This window comes from Leucopleurus acutus (assembly GCF_964270905.1).
Source record: "Leucopleurus acutus genome assembly, chromosome: X".
In the NCBI taxonomy this organism is placed as follows: Eukaryota; Metazoa; Chordata; class Mammalia; order Artiodactyla; family Delphinidae; genus Leucopleurus; species Leucopleurus acutus.
In genome coordinates, this window is record NC_139148.1 from 65,592,582 (window position 1) to 65,612,353 (window position 19,772).

General features: G+C 37.1%; 1 protein-coding gene across 1 annotated transcript in view; it reads left to right on the forward strand.

Annotated features, from left to right (window-relative positions):
- Nucleotides 1–19,772, forward strand: part of ATP7A (ATPase copper transporting alpha) — a 77,111-nt gene that overhangs the window by 40,226 nt on the left and 17,113 nt on the right. The window contains exons 6-13 of the mRNA XM_082865340.1: nucleotides 1,692–1,853; nucleotides 3,877–3,953; nucleotides 4,149–4,374; nucleotides 6,762–6,995; nucleotides 8,139–8,230; nucleotides 9,984–10,111; nucleotides 18,593–18,747; nucleotides 18,960–19,094. Coding sequence (XP_082721466.1) covers nucleotides 1,692–1,853; nucleotides 3,877–3,953; nucleotides 4,149–4,374; nucleotides 6,762–6,995; nucleotides 8,139–8,230; nucleotides 9,984–10,111; nucleotides 18,593–18,747; nucleotides 18,960–19,094 — 1,209 coding nt within the window. The remainder of the gene's footprint in view (nucleotides 1–1,691; nucleotides 1,854–3,876; nucleotides 3,954–4,148; nucleotides 4,375–6,761; nucleotides 6,996–8,138; nucleotides 8,231–9,983; nucleotides 10,112–18,592; nucleotides 18,748–18,959; nucleotides 19,095–19,772) is intronic.

Sequence of the window (19,772 nt, forward strand, 5' to 3'; positions counted from 1 at the left end):
CTGTTTTTCACCATGATTGTGGCCTATCGGTCTTCATGGCTACCCCAGAGCTGGAGGAGAGGGGATGGGAATATGGCAAACTGTAATGCCATATAGCTTGACGTTTTATTGGAATTTATCTGATTTTCTTGAATAAATGCTTCCTGCATTGCTGTAAGCTTTTGTTTAATTTTCAGATTTCTTTTTTAATCAGTTTTTTAAATTGAGGTTTAGATGATTTACAATATTAGTTTCAGGTGTACAGCATAGTGATTCAAAATTCTTACAGATTATATATACTCCATTTAAAGTTATTGTAAAATATTGGCTGTATATCCTGTTCTGTACAATATATCCTCATAGCTTATTTATTTTGTACAAAGTAGTTTGTACCTTTTAATCCCTACCCCTATCTTGCCCCAACCCCTTTCCCTTTCCCCATTGGTAACCACTAGCTTGTTCTCTATGTGTAGGTTTCTGTTTATTATATTCATTTCTTTGTTATATTGTTTAGATTCCACATATAGATGATAAGATACAGTATTTGTCTTTGTCTGTCTGACTTATTTCACTAAGTATAATACCCTCCAAGTCTATCCATGTTGTTGCAAATGGCAAAATTTCATTCTTTTTTATAGCTGAGTAGTATTCCATCGTGTGTGTGTGTGTGTGTGTGTGTGTGTGTGTATCACATCTACTTTATCCATTCATCTATTGATGGAACTTAGGTTGCTTCCATATCTTGGCTATTATAAATAATGCTGCTATGAGCATTAAGGTACATGTATCGTTTTAATTAGTGTTTTTGCTTTCTTTGGATATATACACAGGAGTGGAATTGCTGGGTCATATGGTAGTTCTATTTTCAGTTTTTTGAGGAACACCCATACCATTTTCTATAGTGGCTGCAGCAATTTACATTCCCACCAACAGTATACAAGGGTTCCCTTTTTTCCAACTTTTCTGAAAAAGGTGGTTCCAACTTTTGCCAGTTTTCTAATTGCTTTTGTGGAGGAGAGAATTTTCAGAAATCCTCACTCCACTATTAATGATATTCTTTTGGTGGATATTCTTGAATAAGTACTTTGTAATTTGTTGTGTACTCTTTTTGGTTACTTCCCATAATCTTTCAGTGGTTGGTTTTTGAAACTTTTGTCCAGTTATATCATTGCTCTTTGGGGAAAGGATTTGCTGAGCTTCTCACACAGTCATTCCAGAAGTCCTGCCCCTCCATTTTAGAATTTAATACCCAACTAAAGTATAACCTCACTCAAGACATAGGGCAAAATACATTTTTGGACAAAGGTAGAACACTTTTGTTATCCATTAACCTTCACTAGAAGTAATACTAAAGGATATATATATACACACATACATACTTATATACATTAGCAGGGTGAAAAAAATCTAGAGGGAAGCAAGACATTGAATACAAGAAGCAATGATAGTTGTCAAATCCTCTATCACTGAGTAATAACAGGAAGACCGGAGACTTAATGAGATCCTTAATGTTGCAGCTGGGACCATATCTTTGTTCAATGTGATATAAAGACAGTGATCTAATGATCATAATCTAAAACATATTAATAGTGCAGATAGGATCTTGTGTGTTAATCCCTTGTTACAAGAGTTCTTTTAGTTTAAAGTAACAACACACATTTAATGGAGGAAAAAAGTATATTTCTGAATAACAAAGCCTTTGTCTTTAACAGGTGAGAGGAATGACATGTGCCTCCTGTGTACATAAAATAGAGTCTACCCTCACAAAACATGGAGGGATCTTCTACTGCTCTGTGGCCCTGGCAACCAACAAAGCACATATTAAATATGATCCAGAAATTATTGGTCCCAGAGATATTATTCATACAATTGAAGTAAGTGCCAAGACTTTGCATTTCTGTGTTCTTACCTATCTAGTTAGTCAGCACTACCTTGAATCACTTCTGGTTTGTATCAGATAGAGATGATGAGAAAAATCTGATTCCTTTGTTTACCTCTATAGACAATGTCTGTCTCAAAATTTAATGTAAGAGTGTCTGCCTTTTTCTTTCTTTTTTTTTTTTTTGGTCTTCGTCAGGAAGAATTAGGTAAAGGCACATTGGCACTATTAATCAGGAGCAGACTTAAGGCAGAACCACAGATCATTTAAAAATATTTAGAAAATGTAAGCAAAGTACAATTTGTTATGAGTAAAATTCATGTTAATCACTAAGAAAGTGAAGCATCTTGCTAGATGCTGTATTGTTTGTTAGGTCAAAGCAAATGATATCATAGTTAAAGTAAGAAATTTAAAAGACCAAACCTTTTTCTCTGTGACAAATTCATCCTGCAGTCTTCAGTAAATCTTAAGTGGTAATACATGTTAAAGTGCTTTAGAAGTTTCACTGTGGTCTAGCATTGGTGTTCTAATGATCTAAAAAGCATATTAATCATTCAGGTAAGATCCTGTTAATGTAGATAGTAACACCATTAACATCTTTGTGAAGCTAGCATTATTGAGTATCTACTATGTGCCAGTTACCAAAATTGCAAAGCTTCAACTCTTGATTTAATTCTCACAACAGTGCTGTCATCTTCATTTTGGAAGTGAGGAAACTCAGGTTATGAGATGTTACTTCCTCAAAGTCACATAGGTAGTAAGTGTCATAGCTGGGATTTGAGCCTAATCTTTCTGACTCCAATGCTCATGCTTGCTCTTTTCACTGTGTTATACTGCCAAGAAATGTAAGATGGCAGCATTTTCCCTAGCAGTTCGAAATATAGTGTATGTTACTGTCTATGTTCATATGAGTCTTACTTAGGTGTAATTTTCTTTCAGTACTTTATTTTATTGCGGAAAATTTTCATTCGTGTTCTTTTTTCGGGTACAACAAGAATAAAGACTGCATATGCAAACCCTTGAATAATATGTTTAGTATGGTGCTAGCTTTTGTGGCCTATTATTCAGTTTTCTGTACTTTCAGGGGATGGATGGATCAATGACTTGATAGATGTCAAAGCTAAAATTAAAAATAAAGTGATTAATATACATCAGTACTAGTAGATGCTTGTCTAAGTGTACGATTTATGATTTTACTGCTGAATTCTCTTCTTTTTATTGGAGTATAGTTGCTTTACAATGTTGTGTTAGTTTCTGCTGTACAGCAAAGTGAATCAGTTATACATATATCCACTCTCTTTTTTTTTTTTTTTTTGCGGTACGCGGGCCTCTCACTGTTGTGGCCTCTCCCATTGCGGAGCACAGGCTCCGGATGCGCAGGCTCAGTGGCCATGGCTCATGGGCCTAGCCGCTCCGCGGCATGTGGGATCTTCCTGGACCAGGGCACGAACCCATGTCCCCTGCATCGGCAGGCGGACTCTCAACCACTGTGCCACCAGGGAAGCCCTCCACTCTTTTTTAGATTCTATTCCCATATAGATCATTACAGAATATTGAGTAGAGTTCCCTGTGCTATACAGTAGGTTCTTATTAGTTATCTATTTTATACATAGTAGTGTATATATCTCAATTCTGTCTTTATTAGGTCATCATACACTCTGTCGGCCTGACCAAGTAATAGATTCTGCTTTTTTCCAAAATTACTTATTGGAGGCTTTAGTTGACTTCTTGATATAAGAACCTCTACTGAGGACAACTGCACTTGAGTTAAATCAGTAGTTTGAGAACAGTAGGATAGACATCAAATAGAGTTGAGAAAATACTCATTTCTTTGATGAAAGATTAGAAACAAAGGTAATTAAGAGAAGGAAGCACATCTTCATCTTTATATTCCCCAGAATGACTTGCACTTAGTAATTGAATTGAGTTGTTCTTAATGACAATACCACAGCTTAGAATTTCTGTAGGTAATATTTATACATTCAGTGAAATAATTGTTTTCTCATGAATTTCCTTAGAGCTTAGGTTTTGAAGCTTCTTTGGTCAAGAAGGACCGGTCAGCAAGCCACCTAGACCATAAGCGAGAGATAAGACAGTAAGTACTTTTGGAATGTCAGTGAAAAACAGATTTTGATTCCTCTTTACAAATTTAATAAACTGTTAGCATGTCAGTTTTTTCAATATCATCCTTACACTGGGTGGGAATTGGTCACAAGTTATATTTCCTTATAGTGCATAGAATCTTTAACCATTACCTATTTACTCAAATGATTTTTCTCTTCTATATTAGATGGCGACGGGCCTTTCTTGTGAGCCTGTTTTTCTGTATTCCTGTAATGGGGCTGATGATATATATGATGGTTATGGACCACCACCTTGCAACTCTTCACCATAATCAGAACATGAGCCAAGAAGAAATGATTAGCATTCATTCTTCTACGTTCCTGGAGCGCCAGATCCTGCCAGGATTGTCCATTATGAATTTGCTATCTTTTTTATTGTGTGTACCTGTACAGGCAAGTGAAATGTTAGCAAGTATATTTGTTAATAATGAAAAATAGCCAAAATGTGATAGGTGAGGCTATTTTCAATCGTACAACAAATATTGGCCAGAAGTACGATCATTTTATGCTGGATGCTTTACAAAAATAATCTTAAACTGAGTGGTTAAAGTAGATAATAATAAATTCCATTTTAACCCCGAAGGATACTGTTTAGTGACAAAGCAGAGAATAAGAGTTCAATTCATCTTCAGTTATGAATTTGGTATTCATATCTGCTATTGTATGTAACTTTATATTTAAAGTTATTATAATAATAAAATGTTATACTTTATTTTATTTTTATTGTCTTTTTTTAACTTTTTATTTTATATTGGAGTACAATAGATTAATAATGTTGTGTTAGTTTCAGGTGTACAACAAAGTGATTCAGTTATACATATGCATGTAGGAAGTATGGGATTGACATGTACATGCTGCTATATTTAAAATGGATAATGGCCAACAAGGACCTACTGTATAGCACAGGGAACTGCTCAATATTCTTTTTTTTTAACTTTTTATTTTATATTGGAGTGTAGCCGATAAACAACGTTGTGATAGTTTCAGGTGCACAGCAAAGTGACTCAGGCATACATATACATGTATCCATTCTCCCCCAGATTCCCCTTCCATCCAGGCTGCCACATAACATTGTCTGCTCAATATTCTTAGTAACAACCTAAGTTGGAAAAGAATTGATAAAATGTTGTATTTTATTTCTTTATATTTATATTTTATATTAAATGCATTAAAATTCTCTTTATATAAATTATATTAAATATATTTTATTTTAATATATTTATTATTAATTTATTCTGTAAAATAATCATAATAGTTATATTATTTCTCCATGGCACTTAAGTTCATTACTCTCTGTATGTTTTTTTTTAAATTTAATTTTATTTCTTTTTTTTGTACAGCAGGTTCTTATTAGTTATCCATTTTATACATATTAGTGTATATATGTCAATCCCAATCTCCCAATTCATCATCCTCCCCTGGCCCCCACTTTCCCCCTTGGTGTCCATACGTTTGTTCTCTACATCTGTGTCTCCGTTTCTGCCTTGCAAACCGGTTCATCTGTACCATTTTTCTAGATTCCACATATATGCGTTAATATACGATATTTGTTTTTCTTTTTATGACTTACTTTACTCTGTTTGACAGTCTCTAGGTCCATCCATGTCTCTACAAATAATCCAATTTCATTCTCTTTTATGGCTGAGTAATATTCCATTGTATATATGTACCACATCTTCTTTACCCATTCGTCTGTCAGTGGCCATTTAGGTTGCTTCCATGACCTGGCTATTGTAAATAGTGCTGCAATGAACATTGGGTGCATGTGTCTTTTTGAATTATGGTTTTCTCTGGGTATATGCCCAGTAGTGGGATTGCTGGGTCATATGGTAATTCTATTTTGTTTCTTGAGGAACCTCAATACTGTTCTCCGTAGAGGCTGTATCAATTTACATTCCCACCAGCAGTGCAAGAGGGTTCCCTTTTCTCCACAGCCACTCCAGCATTTATTGTTTGTAGATTTTCTGATGATGGCTATTCTGACCGCTGTGAGGTGATACCTCATTGTAGTTTTGATTTGCATTTCTCAAATAATTAGTGATGTTGAAAATCTTTTCATGTGTTTCTTGGCCATCTGTATGTCTTCTTTGGACTTTTCAACTCTTCTTTTGAGATAAACTTTTACTGTGGAACACTTCCATCTAATAGATCTATTCCTTTTTCTGATCCTTATAAAAAGCAATAAGTATTTTTAAAACATCTTAGTATGTTTCTCTATACTAATGAACAATAAGCTTTTTGGTTATGTTTCCTAACGAAAACAGTGGACAGATCCAATAGCTTGTGATAGGTTGAATTTGAAAAGAGGGAGGTGAGTTTTATATAAAAAATCATTCTCAAAAGAATGTAATTCTTTTCCTGGTTCTTGTTTTTGTTGGCTTCAAAAAGAAGAATCCGAGAACCACTTGACTTTCTTTATATTATGGAATATCCATTGGATCATAGCAGAGAGCTGCCAAGGGCTTGTACAGCAATTTGAATCCACCCCCCAACACGCACACACACACGTATCTGCTAAAATACAAGCACTATTGTTTCAGCTTAAAAAAAAAAAAACTCTCCTTAGGGGAATTTCCCATGGCCCAGGTTCGATCCCTGGTTGAGGAACTAAGATCCTGCAGGCCGCATGGTGCAGCCAAAAAAAATAATCTCTCCTTAGTTGTTTATGGATTAAATAAAAGCCAAAGGAAATTAACATTGATACTATATCTTAGTTATTGAGGTATATATGTGAATTTCAGCTTTTTGTAAAAGCACTAATCACTGTTTCTATATTACAGTTTTTTGGAGGCTGGCACTTCTACATTCAGGCCTACAAAGCACTGAAACATAAAACTGCAAATATGGACGTACTGATTGTGCTGGCAACTACCATTGCATTTGCTTATTCTTTGGTTATTCTTCTGGTTGCAATGTATGAGAGAGCCACAGTGAACCCTGTTACTTTCTTTGACACACCTCCTATGCTATTTGTGTTTATTGCACTAGGCCGGTGGCTGGAACATGTAGCAAAGGTAAAGTAAGAAAGGGTGACATTTATTAAAATCTTGGGTGGGTAAATGACCATAATATTTTCTAGACCAATTATTGGAAATATACATTGATTTATGTAGTTAACGATGTACTAAAAGAAGTATTTTTGTTTTGGCAGTATTTTAGGTTAAATATTCCTTTAGAAGATTTACCAAATTTATGGAATTAATACTTTAGATAATATAGTGTGTCCTTGTTTATTTTAAGAGACATTTAAGAGTACTTATTTTACTTATATCACATTATTAATGGAAAAATTGATGCGACCACAGATTTAAAATAATGATGGAAAAAAATTCACCCACAATCCCATGGTATAACGGAAATCACTTTCTAATCCTGTTCTACATACATTTATATTTTACGGTGTGGCAAACATGGTATCCATACCACTTTGTGCCCTTAACACTTTAAAGTTTTTTCCCCATTTTTGCAGTCTAGATAATTACTCAGTGTTTCTGAATAATATTCTCTTAAATCAATGTGCTATAATTTACTAAACCATTCTGATTTTATTCTCAATTAGATTGTTTCCAGAGTTTAATTTTAGGTAATCCTGCATTAAACATGGTTAATAGTTATTTCTACTGAATTACTATCTTAGGATAAATTACAAAGGATATGATTAAAGGGCATAAATCTTTCTATGGCTCATGCTACTAATCTTAACAATTTTTGCCATCAAGGGTATGTTAGTGAAGTAGTTTTACTACAACTTCATCAGCACTGACTCCTATCTAAATTTTTGCTAAGTTAGTAGGCATTAAATGGTATCATAGAGTTGCTTTAGTTTGCATTTCTTCCATTAATAGCAGAGGTAAACATTTTCTACACAGCAGGTATTATATTTCTTCTTAAATGAATTGCCTATTTATGTCCTTTGCTCATGTACCTATTGGGTTCTGATGTTTTTCTTATTAATTTACATTATTTATTTATAAATTATACCTAATAATACATTTTATATTTTGTGTACTTCATATTTTCAAAGTGAAACATTTTCTGATTTGAATTAATTAACATTCCTAAAGCTGTCTTTTAAGTAAATGTTAAAGATTATGCCTTTATTTTACATAAGACTTTTTCTTCCTTAGCATTGTTAACGTATGTGTTTTAATTTATAGGGCAAAACATCAGAGGCTCTTGCCAAACTAATTTCACTACAAGCTACAGAAGCAACTATTGTAACTCTCGACTCTGATAATATCGTCTTGAGGTATTTACCTTCATTATTCTTCCTTCTCTTTTTAACTTCTTAGGAAAAATATCAAATATACACAGAAGTAGAGAGAAAGGTATAATGAACTCACATAATCTATCTCCCAGATTTAACAATTATTCACATTTTGCCACACTTTACTTCGTCTATACAATCTATTTTTCTTTCTGTTGTTGCAGGAGAATTTTAAAGTAAATCCCAGTTATATGGTTATATGGTTATATGGTTTTACTGCAGATATTCCTGTTGTATTTCTAAAAAAGGACATAGTCTTATATAATCATAATGCCCATACTGCATCTAACAAAATGAACAATTATTCTTTAATGTGATCTAATACACAGTCCATATTAACATTTCTCCTGTTGTCTCCAAACTGTTTTAAGTTTCTTTGTTTGAAATGGAATTCAGAAAAGGTCCATGTGTCACTGCATTTGACTGATATGTTTGTTTGTTTTAAGTTTTGAGTTTTTTGTTTTGTTTTGTTTTGTTTTGGCTGTGTTGGGTCTTCATTGCTGTGTGCGGGCTGTCTCTGGTTTCAGCGAGCAGGGGCTACTCTTTGCTACAGTGCACGGGCTTCTCATGGTGGTGGCTTCTCTTGTTGCAGAGCACGGGCTCTAGGTGCACAGGCTTCAGTAGTTGTGGTGCATGGGCTCGGTAGTTGTGGCTCGCAGGCTCAGTAGTTGTGGCGCACGGGCCTAGTTGCTCCACAGCATGTGCAATCTTCCCGGACCAGGGATCGAACCCGTGTCCCCTGCATTGTCAGGCAGATTCTTAACCACTGCGCCACCAGGGAAGCCCCTGTTTGGGTTTTTTTTGATTTTTTAATTGAGTTATAGTTCATGTACAATAGTATATAAGTTACAAGTGTACAATGTAGTGATTCACAAATTTTAAAGATTATACTCCATTTATAGCTATTATAAAATATTGGCCATATTCCCCATGTTGTACAATATATCCTTGTCACTTATTTATTTTATACATAGTAATTTGTATCTCTTAATCCTCTACCCTATATTGTTCTTCACCGTTCCCTTTTCCCACTGGTAACCACTAGTTATTTCTCTACATCTGTGAGTCTGCTTCTTTTTTGTTGTACTTACTAGTTTGTTGTATTTTTTAGATTGCACATATAAGTGACATCATACAGTATTTGTCTTTCTCCTGACATGTTTGTTTTAATGTAGAATAGCTCCTCTCTCCAGTTCTCCCTCCCTTGTTCCTCCCTGCTCCTCCCTCTCCATACATTTGACTTGGTAAAGAAACATCTATCAGTAGTCCTTTAGAAAATCCCACAGTCCAAATTTGTCTCTGTTTCTGTCTGGAATGATTTAACTTGTTCTATAACTCCTATATTACCTGTAAACTGGAAGTTAGAGCTAAAGACTTGATTAGATTTCATTCTTTTGTATTTCTCATTCCTTTCCTCATAAAATTATTTAGGCAAATGCATACAATAAATTAGTTCTTTTGTTCAGTAAAACCCATTACATTCTTTCTAAAGCTTTCATTTATTAGTTCAATGACTATTCAACAAATATTTAGAGTGCTTCTTTGTGCTAGCTACTGAGCTATTCCCCAACAGTGAAAAAGACTGACACTGTAGTTCCTAACTTAAATGTTGGTTTTAACTTCCATTGGTAGCAATTATGGGGCCACAAGCTTGATGTCAACTAAAAAGCTTGCATGGAAAGATCAGGGGGAGAAGCATACTGTCATGGTGCTTTTTATTTTAACTCATATCCAGTGAAGAGCAAGTGGATGTGGAGCTTGTACAACGTGGAGACATCATTAAAGTGGTTCCAGGAGGCAAATTTCCAGTGGATGGGCGTGTTATTGAAGGACATTCTATGGTAGATGAGTCCCTCATCACAGGTATGTTCTTTCAGAGGATCATGACATGAAAGTGAAGTGAATCCAAAGTGTTAATTAAAAATAGGCATGAAAGAAGTCCAAAAGATGGCATACTAGGAGGATGCAGAATTCGCATCTCCTCACAACTAGGGCACCTACCAGGCACCAGTGGGGAACCACAGACACCTAACGGGATGGGAGGAACCCCCAGCCACCGGGTAGGACATGGGGCATGGGGGGAGTGAAGGGGGAGGAGAAGTGGAGGTGGGATGGGACTGGCGCCCCTGAGGGGCAGGGATCCCACACCCGAAGGAGGAAATAAGGGAACCACTGGGAGGACAGAGGATAAAAAGGGAGCATGGCCAGGCTTCCCCTGCTCACTTGGGCCCTGGAACCTCCTGAGATCCCGGGCCTGATTCTCTGCCCACCTAGGCCCCCTCCAGCCGTGCAGGTCCTGAGGGAGTGGGAGGGAAGGGGGAGCAAAAGTAAAGTCCGGACCTCTGGGACTGGCACCCCTGAGGGGTGGCTGGGGGAGGGGAGGCGTTCCTACACCCAGTGGGACCCACCCACGTTAGGAGTCCATCAGGAACAGGGGAGACCCTGGGGGAGGCAGTGGGGGAGGGGCAAGAAGGAACGGAAGGGAAGGGGCCAGTGTTTTCCCTGTCCACTTAGGCACCAGGGCATCTGTTGGGCTCCCAGGCCTAATCCTCTGCCCTTGGAGCCTCCCTCCTGCCACACAGAGCCCAAGCCCTGCCCCCCACCCCCACCCAGGGCCCTACCTCTACACTCAGAGACCCCCTCCAATGAGCTGGGCCTAAACCCCACCCACACACCCTCACCCAGGGCCCTACCTCCAAACTCGGGAACTCCACACTCCAGAGGCCCTCATTTCCACGTGCTGCCTGTCCCCTTTAGCGCAGGTCCTAAGCAGAGGCCCCTCCCCATGCTTGAATGTCTCCCCGTCTAGGCCCCACCCCACGCTCAAATGTCACTTCCCCACCCGCCTAGGTCCTGCCGCACCCTAAACCCTGCACCTGCCTAAGTTCCACCCCCCTTAACTCCACCCCCATAGCCAAGTCTTTTTTATTTTTTTCTTTTATTTTTGTAATTTTATTTTATTCTTTATACTTTGTTAGTGATCTCTCCTTTTGGCTTCTTCCCTGCCCCCCACCTTGTTTTTTTTTCTTTTTTCTGTTGTGGTTTTATTTTACCTTGTTGCAGTTGTTTCAATTATAATTTTATTTTTCCTAATACAATTTTTATCTTTCTAATTTTATTTTATTTTTTATTCGTTGATATTGTACTGCTCCTTTTTTCTTTCTTTCTACCTTTTTTTTCTTTTTTTACCACACCACAAAGCTTGCGGGATCTTGGTTCCGAGGCTGGAGGTTTGGCCTGAGCTCCTGTGGTGGGAGCTCAGAGTCCAAGCCACTGGACTAACAGACAACCTCAGACCCCAGGGAATATCAGTTGGAGTGAGGCCTCCCGGAGGTCCTCATATCAGCACCAAGACCCAGCTCTATCCAACTGCCTGCAAACTCCAGTGCTGGATGTCTCAGGCCAAACTACCAGTAAGACAGGAATACACCACCACCCATCAAAGAAAAAAAAATGAAATGACAAAAAAATATGTTACAGATGAAGGAGCAAGGTAAAAAACTACGAGACCAAATAAATGAAGATGAAATAGGCAACCTACCTGGAAAAGAATTCAGACAAATGATAGTAAAGATGATCCAAAATCTTGGAAACAGAATGAAGAAAATACAAGAAACATTTAACAAGGATCAAGAAGAGCTAAAGAGGAAACAAACAGTGATGAACAACACAGTTACTGAAATTAAAAATACTCTAGAAGGAATCAGTAACAGAATAACTGAGGCAGCAGAACGGATAAGTGACCTGGAAGATAAAATGGTGGAAATAACTGACAGGGAGCAGAATGAAGAAAACAGAATAAAAATAATTGAGGACAGTCTCAGAGACTTTGGGGACAACATTAAATGCACTAACATTTGGATTACAGGGGTCCTTGAAGAAGAAGAGATAAAGAAAGGATCTGAGAAAATATTTGAAGAGATTATAGTCGAAAACTTCCCTAACATGGGAAAGGAAATAGTCAATCAAGTCCAGGAAGCACAGAGAGTACCATGCAGGATAAACACAAAGAGAAACATGCTGAGACACATTAAATAACTATCAAAAATTAAATACAAAGAAAAATGTTAAAAGCAGCAAGGAAAAAGCAACAAATAATATATGAGGGAATCTCCATAAGGTTTACAGCTGATATTTTGGCAGAAACTCTGCAAGCCACAAGGGAGTGGCAGGACATATTCAAAGTGATGAAAGGGAAAATACTACAACCGAGATTACTCTACCCAGCAAAGATCTCATTCATTTTTTTTCTTTTGTTTTTGTGGTACGCGGGCGTCTCACTGTTGTGGCCTCTCCTCTTGTGGAGCACAGGCTCCGGACACACAGACTCAGTGACCATGGCTCACGGGCCCAGCCGCTCCACGGCATGTGGGACCTTCCCAGACCAGGGCACGAAGCGTGTCCCCTGCATCGGCAGGCAGACTCTCAAACCACTGTGCCACCAGGGAAGCCCCCTCATTCAGTTTTGATGGATTAATTAAAACCTTTACACATAAGCAAAAGTACAGAGAATTCAGCACCACCAAACCAGCTTTACAACAAATGCTAAAGGAACTTCTCTAGGCAGGCAAAAAAAGAGAAGGAAAAGACCTACAAAAACAAACCCAAAACAATTAAGAAATGGGAATAGGAACATACATATCAGTAATTTCCTTAAATGTAAATGGATTAAATGCACCAACCAAAAGACATAGACTGGCTGAATGGATACAAAAACAGGACCCATATATATGCTGTCTACAAGAGACCCACTTCAGACCTAGTGACACATACAGACTGAAAGTGAGGGGATGGAAAAAGATATTCCATGCAAATGGAAATCAAAAGAAAGCTGGAGTAGCAATTCTCATATGAGACAAAATAGACTTTAAAATAAAGACTATTACAAGAGACAAAGAAGGACACTACATAATGATCAAGGAATCAATCCAAGAAGAATATATAACAATTGTAAATATTTATGCACCCAACATAGGAGCACCTCAATGCATAAGGCAAATGCTAACAGCCATAAAAGGGGAAATCGACAGTAACACAATCATAGTAGGGGACTTCAACACCCCACTTTCACCAATGGACACATCATCCAAAATGAAAATAAATAAGGAAACACAAGCTTTAAATGATACATTAAACAAGATGGACTTAATTGATATTTATAGGACATTCCATCCAAAAACAACAGAATTCACTTTCTTCTCAAGTGCTCATGGAACATTCTCCAGGATAGATCATATCTTGGGTAACAAATCAAGCCTTGGTAAATTGAAGAAAATTGAAATCGTATCAAGTACCTTTTCTGACCACAGTGCTGTGAGACTAGATATCAATTACAGGGAAAAAAATGTAAAAAATACAAACACATGGAGGCTAAACAATACACTAGTAAATAACAAAGAGATCACTGAAGAAATCAAAGAGGAAATCAAAAAATACCTGGAAACAAATGACAATGAAAACACAACAACCCAAAATCTATGGGATGCAGCAAAAGCAGTTCTAAGAGGGAAGTTTATAGCAATACAGTCCTACCTCAAAAAAAAGAAAAATCTCAAATAAACAAACTAACCTTCCATCTAAAGCAATTAGAGAAAGAAGAACAAAAAAACCCTGTAAGTTAGTAGAAGGAAATAAATCTTAAATATCAGATCAGAAATAAATGAAAAAGAAATGAAGGAAACAGTAGCAAAGATCAGTAAAACTAAAAGCTGGTTCTTTGAGAAGATAAACAAAATTGATAAATCATTAGCCAGACTCATCAAGAAAAAAAGGGAGAAGACTCAAATCAACAGAATTAGAAATGAAAAAGTAGAAGTAAAAACTGATACTGCAAAAATACAGTGGATCATGAGAGATTACCACAAGCAAGTCTATGCCAATAAAATGGGCAACCTGGAAGAAATGGACACATTCTTAGAAAAGCACAACCTTCTGACACTGAACCAGGAAGAAGCAGAAAATATAAACAGACCCATCACAAGCACTGAAATTGAAACTATGATAAAAAATCTTCCAACAAGCAAAAGCCCAGGGCCAGGTGGCTTCACAGGTGAATTCTATCAAGCATTTAGGGAAGAGCTAACACCTATCCTTCTCAAACTCTTCCAAAATACAACAGAGGGAGGAAGACTCCCAAACTTATTCTATGAGACCACTGTCACCCTGATAGCAAAACCAGACAAGGATGTCACAAAAGAAACTACAGCCCGATATCTCTGATGAACATAGATGCAAAAATCCTCAACAAAATACTACCAAACAGAATCCAACTGCACATTAAAAGGATCATACACCATGATCAAGTGGGGTTTATCCCAGGAATGCACGGATTCTTCAATATACACATATCAATCATTGTGATACACCATATTAACAAATTGAAGGAGAAAAACCATATGATCATTTCAATAGATGCAGAAAAAACTTTTGACAAGATTCAACACCCGTTTATGATAGAAACTCTCCAGCATGTAGGCATATAGGGAACCTACCTCAACATAATAAAGGCCATATATGACAAACCCACAGCCAACATCATTCTCAGTTGTGAAAAACTGAAACCATTACCCCTAAGATAGGAACAAGAAAAAGTTGTCCACTCTCACCACTATCATTCAACAAAGTTTTGGAAGTTTTAGCCACGGCAATCAGAGAAGAAAAAGAAATAAAAGAAATATAAATTGGAGAAGAAGTAAAACTGTTCCTGTTTGCTGATGACATGATACTCTACGTAGAGAACCCTAAAGATGCTACCAGAAAACTACTAGAGCTAATCAATGAATTTGGTAGAGTTGCATGGTACAAAATTAATGCCCAGAAATCTCTTGCATTCCTATACACTAATGATGAAAAATCTGAAAGAGAAGTTAAGGAAACACTCCCATTTACCATTGCAACAAAGAGAATAACATACCAGGAATAAACCTACCTAAGGAGACAAAAGACCTGTATACAGAAAACTATGAGACACTGATTAAAGAAATTAAAGATGATACAAACATATGGAAAGATATACTATGTTCTTGGATAGGAAGAATCAACATTGTGAAAATGACTATACTGCCCAAAGCAATCTACAGATTCAGTGTAATCCCTATCAAACTACCAATGAAATTTTTCACAGAACTAGAACAAAAAATTGCCCAATTTGTATAGAAACACAAAAGACCCTGAATAGCCAAAACAATCTCGAGAAAGAAAAACGGAGCTGGAGGAATCAGGATCCCGGACTTCAGACTATGTTACAAAGCTACAGGAATCAAGGCAGTATGGTACTGGCACAAAAACAGAAAGATAGATCAATGGAACAGGATAGAAATCCCAGATATAAACCCACACACCTATGGTCACCTTATCTTTGATAAAGGATGCAAGAATATACAATGGAGAAAGGACAGCCTCTTCAATAAGTGGTGCTGAGAAAACTGGACAGCTACATGTAAAAGAATGAAATTACAACATTCCCTAACACCATACACAAAAAATAAACTGAAAATGGATTAATGACCTAAATGTAAGGCCAGACACTATTAAACTCTTAGAGGAAAACAGAGGCAGAACACTCTGTCACATAAGTCACATCAATATCCTTTTTGACCCACCTCCTAGAGAAATGGAATTAAAAACAAAAATTTAAAAATGGGACCTAATGAAACTTAAAAACTTTTGCACAGCAAAGGAAACCATAAACAAGACGAAAAGACAACCCTCGGAATGGAAAAAATATTTGCAACGAAGCAACCGACAAAGGATTAATCTCCAAAATATACAAGCAGCTCAATATCAAAAAAACAAAGAACCCAATCCAAAAATGGGCAGAAGACCTAAATAGACATTTCTCTAAAGAAGATATACAGATTGCCAACAAACACATGAAAGGATGCTCAACATCACTAATATTTAGAGAATTGCTGATCAAAACTAAAATGAGATATCATCTCACACCAGTCAGAATGGCCATCATCAAAAAATCTAGAAACAATAAATGCTGGAGAGGGTGTGGAAAAAAGGGAACACTCTTGCACTGTTGGTGGGAATGTAAATTGATACAGCCACTATGGAGAACATGGATGGACCTAGAGTCTGTCATACAGAGTGAAGTAAGTCAGAAAGAGAAAAACAAATACTGTATGCTAACACATATATTTGAAATGTAAGGAAAAAAAATAAAAGGTCATGAAGAACCTAGGGGTAAGACAGGAATAAAGACACAGACCTACTAGAGAATGGACTTGAGGATATGGGGAGGGGGAAGGATAAGCTGTGACAAAGTGAGAGAGAGTGGCATGGACATATATACACTATCAAACGTAAAATAGATAGCTAGTGGGAAGCAGCCGCATAGCACAGGGAGATCAGCTTGGTGGTTTGTGGCACCTAGAGGGGTGGGATAGAGAGGGTGGGAGGGAGGGAGATGCAAGAGGGAAGAGATATGGGAACATATGTATATGTATAACTGATGCACTTTGTTATAAAGCAGAAACTAACACACCATTGTAAAGCAATTATACTCCAATAAAGATGTTAAAAAGAAAAAAAAACTACAATGAGGTATCACCTCATACCGGTCAGAATGGCCATCATCAAAAAATCTGCAAACAGTAAATGCTGGAGAGGGTGTGGAGGAAAGGGAACCCTCTTGCACTGTTGGTGGGAATGTAAATTGATACAGCTACTATGGAGAACACAGTATGGAGGTTCCTTAAAAAACTAAAAAGAGAACTACCATATGACCCAGCAATCCCACTACTGGGCATATACCTCAGAAAACCATAATTCAAAAAGTCATGTACCATAATGTTCATTGCAGCACTATTTACAATAGCCAGGACATGGAAGCAACCTAAGTGTCCATCGATGGATGAATGGATAAAGAAGATGTGGCACATATATACAATGGGATATTACTCAGCCATAAAAAGAAACAAAATTGAGTTATTTGTAGTGAGGTGGATGGACCTAGAGTCTGTCATACAGAGTGAAGTAAGTCAGAAAATGCAAAACAAATACATATGCTAACACATATATATGGAATCTAAAAAAACCCCAAAAGGTTCTGATGAACCTAGGGGCAGGACAGGAAGAAAGACACAGACATAGAGAATGGACATGAGGACACGGGGAAGGGGAAGGGTAGGCTGGGACGAAGTGAGAGAATAGCATTGACATATATACACTACCAAATGTAAGATAGATAGCTAGTGTGAAGCAGCTGCATGGCACAGGGAGATCAACTCAGTGCTTTGTGAACACCTAGAGATGTGGGATAAGGAGGGCAGGAGTGAGATGCAAGAGGGAGGGAATATGGGGATATACATATGCTCATAGCTGATTCATTTTGTTATACAGCAGAAACTAACACAACACTGTAAAGCAATTATACTCCAATAAAGATGTTTAAAAAAATAGACATTAAAGGTGAAGAACTTTTTGTAGAAACTATGGACCGAGTAAATAATGAGCGAAGAGAATATGAGTTTTTTAAAGAATGTATTAAATCAGTTTCTGCAGATTTTCTTTGTGGTTTTATTTATGCTACTGAAGGCTCTTTTCACTGAGGATTGTTAATTACTAGAATGTATAACCAGAGGAAGTTGTCACATTCTGCTGTAGAGCCCAGTAGACTTTGGCAAAGTTTCCTGAGCAAATACCTATTGGGTCTTCCTGCCCTAAAGACTGGTCTAGTCTGAGCTGGGATAGGACTCCAGGTTTTCCACATCAGGGTCAGCTCTAAAGAGAATAAGCCTGGAGTAATTTTAGAGATCTTAGATAACTAAGGCCAATACAGAGCAGAACCAAAATAACACCTTTCCTACCTCAGTCCTTATGATAGTGGCTCAGTTTATGAATTGTGTGGAAATAATTTAGGATTCTGTGTTTCTCAGTAGGGATGCTATTGCTAGTTTGGATGGGACAGTTCTTAGTTCTGACTGACTATCCTACACATGGTACATTTAATATCCGTGACCCTGACCTACTAAATTGGAGTAGCAGTACCCCATGCTCCACCTGTAGTTATTACAGGCAAGAACTCTCTCCTACATTTATAAAGGCTCCTTGGGAACAGGTTGAGAAGCAATGATCTAAGACTAGGGTGGAAGTCCAAAAGTACCTGCCAATAAGAGTTAACACAGTAGGTTTTTCCAGTTTAAATTATATATCCCTGGGTTTGGCCCAGAACTGACATAAAGAAAAAGAGAGGGCAACCTTCACCTAGGCATTTGTCCAGATTCTATTTCAGGAAATAAGAATCTCCTTTCTAGATATTGACAATTGACAAATAACTGTATATTTCAAGATAGTATTTATTTATGCTCCCTAAATGTATCTTTACTCCTTATATAGGGGAGGCAATGCCTGTGGCTAAGAAGTCTGGCAGCACAGTGATTGCTGGTTCCATTAACCAGAATGGGTCACTCCTTATCCGTGCAACCCATGTTGGAGCAGACACAACCCTTTCTCAAATTGTCAGACTTGTAGAGGAGGCACAAACATCAAAGGTAAATTAACTCCCTAGGAGAAACAAAGTATTTTCATGAAAGCCCACTCAGTATAAATCTTGATCTAGTTTTTATGTGTTCCTTTGATTAATTCTAGCTGTATTAATATGAAGTTTATTAAAATATTTGTGCTCAATACCAAATATGCTCTGTATTCATTATCAAAAAAGGAGACTTTGATATACATATCATTATTATTTTTTTAATTCTAGGCTCCTATCCAGCAGTTTGCAGACAAACTCAGTGGCTACTTTGTTCCTTTTATTGTCATTGTTTCCATTGCTACCCTTTTGGTTTGGATTATAATTGGATTTCTGAATTTTGAAATCGTGGAAACCTACTTTCCTGTGAGTGACTTATAACACCTTTTTTCATATGTAAAACTGTGTGAATCTTTTGCATAAGTAAGTAATTGGAAAATAACTAATAATTACTGGTATCTTTAACAGACTGGAGTGAGAGGGTGATAAGAATAACATTTGCATTTCTGTAAATATAAAAGAAAACATAAAAGGTTTTTTTCATTATGACTTGTGATTTTCCAAAAGCAAGTACAGGCATACCTCGTTTTATTGCACTTTGCTTTATCGTGCTTTGCAGATATTGTGTTTTTTACAAATTGAAGGTTTGTGGCAACTCTGCGTCGAGCAAGTCTATCGACGCCATTTTTCCAACAGCATTATTTTTTAATTAAGGTATGTACATGTTTCTTGAGACATAATGATGTTGCACATTTAGTAGACTACGGTATAGTGTAAACATAACTTTTACATTCATTGGGAAACCAAAGAATTCTTGTGACTCACTTTATTTCGGTGGTCTAGAACTGAACCCACAATATCTCCGAGGTATGCCTATAGTGACCTTTCACATTTTATACTTAGTCTGAGTCCCAGCATGATTTTGCTTTCATAAAGTACAATGGATATATTGAGGAAAATCTTGGGATCTCAGCTCTGCCACATACCATCAGTGTGATCTTAGGTCAACTTGATTTCTCTTTGAGCTTCGGTTTCCTCACCTCT